Below are 9,777 nucleotides of genomic sequence, written 5' to 3' on the forward strand. Positions count from 1 at the left end.
GTTCCTGTCCTTCTTCTGTCCTCTGTGATCCTTTCAGATCAGTCTGTAGGGGGTAAAGGGTGAAGGTGTCACAACTTTCCCACACACATGATGTACAACTGTTCTGAGAGCCAGGCACCCATTATTAAATGTGTTTTGTGTAAATGCTAGATGAACCATTGTTTCTATGACTCAGGGACAAAGCAGGCTGCTGGCCTCTGTTACACGTTCACGGAGAAGGGCACTCTAAATCCTCACCACTAACACCAGCACATGGATTAATTTCAAGGATCGGGTGCCTGACACTTAAAGTCAGAAAACAAGCAGCTTTCAGGAAGCAGGCATTGATCATCTGCAATGCCTAGGAGTTGACTAAAAGTGTCTTCATAAAGGCATTATTAAAATCATGATCTCTCTTCTCTTTTCACTGTATTTTCTCTCCAGCATGATCATACTGATGCCCATTGCTTCATTTCACATCAACAGAGGAAGTCTCAGGAAAAATGACCTGGCTTTTTTGGGAGGGAAAAGGTGAGTGCAAACCACACTGAGTTCTGAGAATGCTTTCTTCCCTTCAGTTATCAAGGCCTCTACTTCTCATCTCTAAGAAAACGTTCTCCATTTTTCATGAAGCCTTTTAAGACTGAGTGAAAATGTGGCTTTTTCAAAATCTAAAATGATCATTAACTACTAGATGAAATTATATGTACAGGGACCATTAAGTGATGACTAAATTAGTACTTCAAGAAATATGTATGATAAATTTTCATCAACTGACTGGATGTTTGTAGATAAAAACATTAAAATGCACCTGTGTTCATATTTCATTATTCTCAATCATTATGTTTGTAACAGATTGGTGAGTTTCCTAAGTAATCCATGGGAGAGAAATAAGAAAATCTCTAACATTTGAGAAATTGTTTATAATACTAAAGAGACAATTATAAGGAAGGAATTGGCATGAATTTATTCATAGAAGTCTTGGGAGTAAGGAAGGTAAACCATTGAATGATAATGTGCCCTCAGATGGAACAATGCCCTTGCATTTTTTCTCAGGGTAATGATATTCAATCAGGAGAGAGACAATGAGACTCTCACTACAGATTTCATTCTCCTGGGGCTCTGGCCTGAGTTCAGCCACCTTAGGATCCTCATCTGCCTCATCCTTCTGGTCTACTTGGTGGCTGTTGTGAGCAACACTATTCTCATTCTTGTCATCTGGCTGGATTCCAGACTCCACTCCCCCATGTACCTCCTCAGCCAGCTCTCCCTCATTGACTTGGCCTTGATCTCAACTTCTGTCCCCAAAATGGTCACGAACTTCTTCTCGGGGAAGAAAGCCATATCCCAGGTGGGCTGTGGAACACAGATCTTCCTCAGCTTAGCCCTAGGGATTGTGAGTGCCTCCTGCTGACCCTCGTGTCCTACGACCGCTCCGTGGCCATCTGTAACCCGCTGCGCTACTCGGTCATCATGGGCCACACCATCTGTGCACAGATGGCCACCGGTTCCTGGGTGGGAGGGGCAGTGACTTCCCTGGCTCATACAGCCCATGCCATGCACTTTCCCACCTGCCGTCCTCGAGAGATCCCACATCTTCTGTGTGAGGGAACAGCTCTCCTGAGGCTCACGTGTGAGGACATTACAGCCTATGTGAAGTCAGTGGTGGTCTCCAGCTTTCTGGTGGTCCTCATTCCCCTGAGCCTCATTCTGGCCTCCTACACCCTCATCTTCCTCACTGTCCTCCGCATGAGCTCCACCGAGGGCAGGAGCAGAGCTCTGGCCACCTGCTCCTCCCACGTCTCCGTGGTCACCCTCTACTTTGGCCCTGCCATACTGGTCTACATGAGGCCTGGCTCCTCCAAGACCCCCAAATTAAACCAGTCTCTCTTCATGTTTAATGCCATCCTTACCCCTATGCTGAACCCCCTCATCTATAGCCTCAGAAACAAGGATGTCAGAGCAGCTGTAAAGAGGATCGTCATCAGTAGGTGTCCCCTGGGAAAGAGAAAAAGGCCCCTAGGTTGCTGTACCTAATTATAATCTGCTGTCAGCATATTTCTTTCAATTGCTTCAGGAGCCTTACTTCTTGGTAAATGTCATCAGAAACATAGAAACGTTAGAGGTCATTTATTTCAACACCATTCTTCTGTACAAATAAAATTAAGAAATAAGATAACCTATCTTGGCCTCAGGGCACCATCACAAGACCCATTTCTTATGATTCAAAATCCTAAAACCACAGCGCTCCTCTCTGAATTACACAGAGCACCATCCTTTTTGTCCACATATGCTCAAGTCACAAATGCACTCACCTGTCTACACACACGTGAAGAGGAGGCGTGAGCTGCTCCTAGAACAGCTGGAGAACTCATGACTTCAGAGTCGGCCGAGGAAGCAGAACTTTTGAGAGCAGGTCATTCAACTGATGAGGCATTAAAATAGTCTGACCCACCTTGAGTAACCAGAAGCACCTGCTACTCAGTAGTCCTTACATTTCATGAGGAGCAAAGGATAAACCTGCCTCCTTTCTTTGAACTCCCAAAACTTTTCCATTTTCCTGTACTCCTCCTTTTGTGTTCATGGGCATTGCCCAAGGCAGACATAGCCCCAGATAGGGTGACAAGATCTCTTCTGGGTGATATGAAAAATTTGAATAAATATAATGGTGTCTACCTCCCAGAGTTGCTGAAAGGATAAAAAGTTAACATGTTACTCAGAATAGAGTTCAGTGAATAAATTTTATCTATATAGATCCAAGCATCTGAAGGCTGGAGATGAGAGTTGACACCTAATTTGGAAGTGTGGGAACCCAACTCTCAAAGGCCTTTCCTCTAGGCCTTACAAATGGAGCTTTATTTTATAACTAATAAAGATGTACCATATTCACTCTAGGCTGAATGCTAAATTACTGAGTGTTAAAATCAGTCAAAGAATGGACCAAATAAAAACAACAGCAGCAAAAACAAGAGCACTTTCTTCTGGAATACAAAAATAAATTTGAAATTTTTTATTTTATACAAATAAAATTAAATAATATTGCTGGCTTATTAATAAATATTTAGTGGTCAAATTTTAAAAGACTAATTATTGTGATGAACAATAACTTAGCACTGTCAGCTCATGGTTTGCTCCTATAATCACTCTAGTCATATTTGTGAAAATAGACACACTTCAGCTGAGATCCATGAAGAACAAAGTTTACTTAGTTGACTAACGTATAATGGAGCTGGCAATGACCCAGTGCTTTCTGTCCTCTTTAATAGAAACCACCTTAACTAAGGCCTTTCTCCTCCTAGTGCCTGGATTAGAATATTTGGTTGATTGTTATGAAGTTTTGCTTGTACTTTCATATGATTGAGTTAGTTCTGTGGTTTTACATTGTTGGAAGAAAATACTTTCTGAGTATTTACAGAAACAGACAACACTGTTGCATAAACACACACATATGCACCTGCTGTTTCTAGCATTTCTGCCTGTGTTTGTTGTTTCAATCACTTGAGGATAATTTGACATTAAATGTCAGTACTAGAAATGTGTCACGGGACGATATAGCTGGATTTCCAGTCACCAAATAATCTCTGGAATTTCATCTGTGTGCAGTCGTCACTGCCCACTACCAATCAGCTTCCTCTCTAGGAAATTTTTATAACAGGTATCATGGTAAAAATTTGAAAAAGAAGTACTAAAACAAGAAGAAGATTGAAAGAAAAGGGAGAAGGGAAAATCTTGAACTTTTCCATAGTTTGATGTCATTCTCAGCAGGTTGCAGCATTTTATCCTTATAATAATATACATTTATGCTTCAAATGGCTGATAAAATTTTGACATAGGAAGCACACAAAAAAGTTTCTGCTAATGTGGTAATTTATCATGAGCTCCTGCTCCCTTTCCTAAAATCAACCCTACACTCATTAGAGAGCAAAATAAGGACTCCAGTAGGTCAGGGATGGGGAGGGAAAGGAAATAGCGTGGGATCCACGGGCAGCGGAAGGGCTGTCCTGCCGAGGGGCGCGTGGGGAGCGCGGCTGATACCCGCGGTTCTCAAAGTCTGGCCCTTCATCAGCAGTGCTGACGTCACCTGGAACCCTGTTAGAAATGGGGGTTCTCAGACCCCACCCCAGACCCAGGGAATCAGAAACTCTGAGGGCAGGGCCAACATCCATGTGTAAGCCCTGGGGTGATGAACGCAATAGGAAATAGTTCTAGAGAGTCTTACTTCCCAGCCAAGTTCATGTGTTTGATCATTCAACAATATTTATCGATTACTGTTTGGCAAGCATGATATTATGCACGGGTGTAAACTGGTGGAAAAAAGAGCCATGTTCCTTACACTAAGAGAACCCAGTTCTGCGTGTTTTCAGCTGCTCGCCCCAGCACAGCTCTGACCCAGCACCGACGTGACCCCCGTGCATTTCTGCACCAGCTTTCCACGCCCGGCTGCTGCCCGGGGGTAGACAGATGTCCCCGAGACAACATGAGTGGAAGACCAACGCACAACCTCGACTAATCTTCTTCACCAGGGGTCTCCCATCGTGTCCCTTTTTACATCTGAAACACTAGCTAAGTATTTGTAATTTATAGTGCAAGTAAACACAGCGTGCTATCAAATATCCTCTTCTCAATCACATCTAATCAGAACTGATTTGGTTAACTAAATACACAGCAGAGATGCTGGATGAAAACTAGTGAAGTTCCCTTCAATTCTTAGTTTATAAAGAGGTTTTTTCATAAATAGATTCTGCAAATTACCACATCACACTGCAGCAGTTGAAATTATTATATATATGTTTTTCCTTTGTTAGTTTAGTTTTTTCTGACATTGAACCATCCTCTATTACTGAGATAAATTCTACTTGACCATTTTTTTTTAAATGCTGGATTTGCTTGTGAATATTTTATTGGGACTTTTTAAACATATTTTTTCCATAAATAAAACATACAGATATTTTTGGCATTTTCCAAATCTAATTTTGGACAGAATTATAACAGCCTGATACTGGGTAGATTTCAGTAATTTTCTATTCTTTAAAGATAATTTTCAAAAAAGGTAAAATCATGACTCATATACAGATTTAAAAATAAACATGTGTGTGCTAGTTTGAATATATTATGTCCCCCACAGAAGCCTCATGTTGGGTGGAAACTACTGATTGAATGTTTCCAAGGAGAGGTGACACTCAACTGTAGGTGAGAACTCTGATTAAGTTATTTCCATGGAAGTATAGCCCTACCCATTCAGGGTGGGCTTTAATTAAATCACTGGAGTCCCATAAGAGAGCTCACAGACAGAAGGAGCTCAGAGCAGCTGAGAGAGACTTTTGGAGACATGCTTCAGAGCTGACACTTAGAAATTCTTAGAGATGTGGTCAGAAGGATGGTTGGAAATGCTAAGCTAAGAGATGAAGTTCAGAGTTTTCCTGGGGGACACTAAGAGAGGACCCCATGATGCTTAGAGAGAAACAACCTGGGAGAAAGAAGCAAGGATGCACAGGAGCTGAGAGAGGAGCTGAAACACAACCTGGGAGCAAAGGACAAGCAGACACCAGCCACGTGCCTTCGCAGCAGACAGAGGAGTTCTGGATGCCATTGGATCTTCTTCAGTGGAGGTATCCTCTTGACAATATCTTAGTTTGGACACTTTTATGGCCTTGGGTCTGTAAATTTGTCACCAAATAAAATCCCTTTATAAAGCCAATCAATTCCTGATGTTTTGCCTAATGGCAGGATTAGCAACCCAGACCAATGTGTTTAAAGCTTCTACTTTACTAATTAATGAGGTCATTGCCAAAGTGTTGCAAACAGTCCAAAGAAATTGTACAACAGTCACATTAATAGATCAAGAGTATCATGAAAGACTCCAGAAGAGAGTTGCAGCTAAACTGACAGCCAGGAAAAAGCAGCAGCAGAAGGAAAGGCCAGCATGTAATAAAGACTGTGGTCAAGAGAGTACACGGAGCATTGGGAGGAAATAGAAGTCATTCTGTGTGGCTCAGAAAACATTGGTTGCATACTATGGATGGATTGTACGGTGTGTGACTATATCTCAATAAAATTGCATTACACAGTATAAAAATAAAGTCATGGAAAAAATATGGCAGAGACTATTGGAGAAGAAACTATTCAAAGAAGTTGGCATCAAAGGTATAAAAAGTTTTAAGCCATGTAAGAAGTGAAAGTCATTCCGAAAGATATCAGAAATTTGTATGTTCAAAATAATCTCTCTGGTGCCACGTGTTGAACGGTGAGGGTTGAGGTATAGCACTGACGGCCAGGGGTCTATATGAGCATCCTCTGAGGCATTTCCTCTCATGCTCCCAGCTCCAGTTGTAGAGAGGTTGCTTCATACCACGAAGGGTTCCTGGAAATGACCTGTGCGTAAATACCCACACACCCCACTCAGTTTAAGTGAGCCCCTTTATATTCACAGCATCACCTCTTCTGACTGCAATTCTGTGAAATCCTTTATTCTAAGTAGGGAAATTTATGTCCCAGCTGATGACAACTATTTCATTATTAAATATAAGTATCAGAGAATCTGATGCTTATGGCTCCAGATTATAAAGAAGCTTTATTCAATACCATCTTTGTCAAAATTTTAACACTGGATCGTAAGTCAAAATGTACTTAATTGAGACATGAAGCTATTCTTGCTAATAGTACAAATTTTGTCCTATGGGTATTAATATCTTCAAGTTTTTCTCCTTATGTGAAAACTTAAACACGTTACATCTGATAGGTTCCCTTGTACATTTACTATTTTATAAACAAACATGTTGGCAATTAAGTAGCAGGTTAAAACCATAAACAAGTGATTATCTCTTATGTCAAAAGCCTATTATTATTCAATGATTGGGAAACTGCATTTTTACGAATGTGTTCCAGGGAGGAGTCAGTCTGCAGCAACACAGGTTAACAGAAGCATCTTTTTCTCTTGTCAGATTTTCATTCTTTTTTAACTGGACCAGGATTTGGGGGTGGGAGTATTAAATGTGGAAGAACTCAACAATTTTACCTTTTATCAAAGTAAAAAGATCCTTAAGAATACAATCATGGCATATATTGTTATTCTTATAGCACAAATCCTCAAATGAATTGAATGACTTTGCTTTACAGGAAAATACCATGATGTTTTAAACAAAAATATTTAAATACTTCAAATACCAGCAAGCTAAAAACAAATAGAGTGATCAACATACTTAACTGTCCCCCTTTAATCACGCTTTCTCAAATACAGAAGTCATGGTCTGAGGAAATCAGTTTTAGTTTCTTTAGGGTCCTCCACTTATCTCAGCATGACGCTGGTTTGGCTGGTTGTTGAATCTGTAACACAACAGTGGTTTAGACCAGTTTCCCTCTCCATATTTCCTCACCCTTTCCTCACCCAAATCACAGATTCGTGTCTTCCTCTCACAGCCATGACTGTTTTCTTCTACATCACTGTTTTTCAGAAATTAATGGCCTTTTGTGTAACACACTTATTCTCTTGCTTTCAGTGGCTTTTCTCCTGTTTCCTTCTTCCTTTCTCCCACTTTGCCGTTTCCACTCTTTCCTCTTTCTTATCAAGTTCTTGTTGTTGGTTTCCATGTTTAAACTCAGACAAGAAGAGGAGATTCTTCTGAGCCCTCACTGAGGATTTTCACCTGCCCTGAGGATTCCGTTACCCCTGACTCCCAGTAACACTTTCTCCTGCAGCCAGATCGGCTTCTCTTTCGTCTCATTTTCTTGCGGAATTACCGTTCTTGTCCTCTTGCTTTCCTCTACTTTTGCTGCTGCCTCCATTAGAAACGTTGGAGACTTTTCTTTCAGCCTGTAATTCACATCTCTTAATTTTCTCCATCCCGTGGTTATAGCTGAAGTGTTGAAAACAGAATAGAATGCATATTTCTGAGAGAATATCATAAGCAATTTCCTTTTTAAAGGCATATGTGAATTTGGGTCACCAAATATTCTTTCAATGCCGTCTCCTTCTTTAAAGTTGTCATTTTTGCTTACAAATAGCTATAGCCTGAATTTTAATTAAATTCTGTATTCCTGCATGAATTTTGTAATTTGTCTTTTGAATTGAAGCCCAGATCAGCAAGGCTGATACCAAGGATGTAATTGGGTCACCTTTTTCACACTGTGCATCTGCTACATCTGCTCCCTGAGAGTGTCTGCATCATTCCTGTCCTCTGGCCCCTGCAAACTCGGCTCATTTTTATGGCTAAATTTATTTAATTTAGGAGCAATCTCTGTTGGGAGCAACAGATTCTTAATTTGAAATTTGAAATTGAAAATGCAGAACATCTTTATTACCTGGGCATCAGGATGTGTAACATCATTCTATCAGGTATAGATCAACTCATCAAATGACAAAGTTAGAACAATTTTAATTATTCTGACTGGTCACAGGCTCAGTGTTCTACATTATCAAAAGGTACCAGTCAATCCAGTTAGGAGAAAGTGTAGAAGCCATTAATGCCTGTGCCTGTGTGGCTAAGAGGAATGGAACAGAACCCAGAGATGTCACTGATGACTACGGGCTCCCACATCTTGGGCCACAGCCAACCTTCTCACAGCTGGCCCTCAGCTCATCACCAGCATCCCCATCACTTGGGCTCCTCCTGAAATTGCATATTTCCGGGGTCCATCCTAGACCTAAACATCCAAATCTCTGGGAGAAGAGCCTGAAGTTTGCACTTTAACATGTATTCCATGTGCAGAGTAAAGATCGAGAGTCACGAGTCAGGTGTTTCGAGAGATTCAAACAACTCACTAGAAAGAAGATTTTGGCCGTAGCTTCCACCTGCCAGTTGAGTAATTCTGCTAACAGCAGAGCGGATATCCATGGAATTCTCTAGGGCTTGAAAAAAGACTTGAGCTGCAAGAAATACTCCCAGTAGGTGCTCACTTGCCTCGGATGTTTGGGATTCCTTTATTTGCTGCATCTGTGGCAGGATCTTTCTGCAAAGGCAAGGGGGAAGCTGGCAAACTTTGAGGGAAGTTACTTGTTTCTCTAATTACAAATGAAATAAAATTCTACCTAAGTTGACCTCAGAATGCAGTAGATATATACACAAACCATTAAAAGTGTGTCCTTCTTGTGCTTTTCCTTGGAGATATTGAATTTAAGCTTTGCGCTTTGTTGAATCTCTGAATAGAGTTGGTGATACGAAGATTATCTGACTACATCTACTGAGTCAACAAATGTTACTGAGGACATACTATGTATCATAGTTTACAGTGCTCTCTGTTTTAAAGGAACTTAAACATCAAGTTAAATATCTAATATCAGGTTTCCCAAAATTGTGGTTTTTTAAATAAGAAGACATGTTTAATCTGTTATACATGAATCACTGAACTTATTAAACTTCTATTAGATTCCCTTGCACCATGCTGAAATTTGCTTTGAATACAACCATGAATGGGAAAAAATACATGAATATTAAGGATTCCCAAAAGTGGGGAATTAGATGATGAGTAGAAAAAGTGACATATAAGAGGTTAAAACATTGATAGAAGAAAATCCAGTAAGTGTCATTTGCTATGCTGTAGTTATTAATTTCTCTACTGTGTTGCAAAACATTATGAAGCAAGGAAAATTCTGTTTCCAGATCCCCCCCCCCCAAAAAAAAAGCTTTCATAAAATGGAATCAGTTACTGTATTTTATGGGCCTGATTTAATTCCATTGTCTTCTAGAGATTTGTGTTTTGAAAGTCTCTACTATCTTTCAGGCGAAGCTGATAAGGGGAAACACGGAGACCCACAATGAGACACTAAGCACAGACTTCATTCTCCTGGGCCTGTTCCCTGGA

At 40.5% G+C, this 9,777-nt stretch overlaps 1 protein-coding gene and 1 pseudogene across 1 annotated transcript; one reads left to right on the top strand and one right to left on the bottom strand.

Annotated features, from left to right (window-relative positions):
* Positions 1–1,039: 1,039 nt before the first annotated feature.
* On the top strand, positions 1,040–4,489 carry LOC119519778 (olfactory receptor 2T10-like). The gene is given in 3 exon segments (XM_037817516.1): positions 1,040–1,373; positions 1,376–1,966; positions 4,344–4,489. Coding segments are annotated over 3 exon segments (1,071 nt in total).
* A 2,717-nt stretch (positions 4,490–7,206) lies between these two features.
* Positions 7,207–8,810, bottom strand: LOC119519779 (annotated as a pseudogene).
* Between the last annotated feature and the right edge of the window lie 967 nt (positions 8,811–9,777).

The sequence above is a fragment of the Choloepus didactylus genome, chromosome 24, assembly GCF_015220235.1.
Source record: "Choloepus didactylus isolate mChoDid1 chromosome 24, mChoDid1.pri, whole genome shotgun sequence".
Lineage (NCBI taxonomy): Eukaryota > Metazoa > Chordata > Mammalia > Pilosa > Megalonychidae > Choloepus > Choloepus didactylus.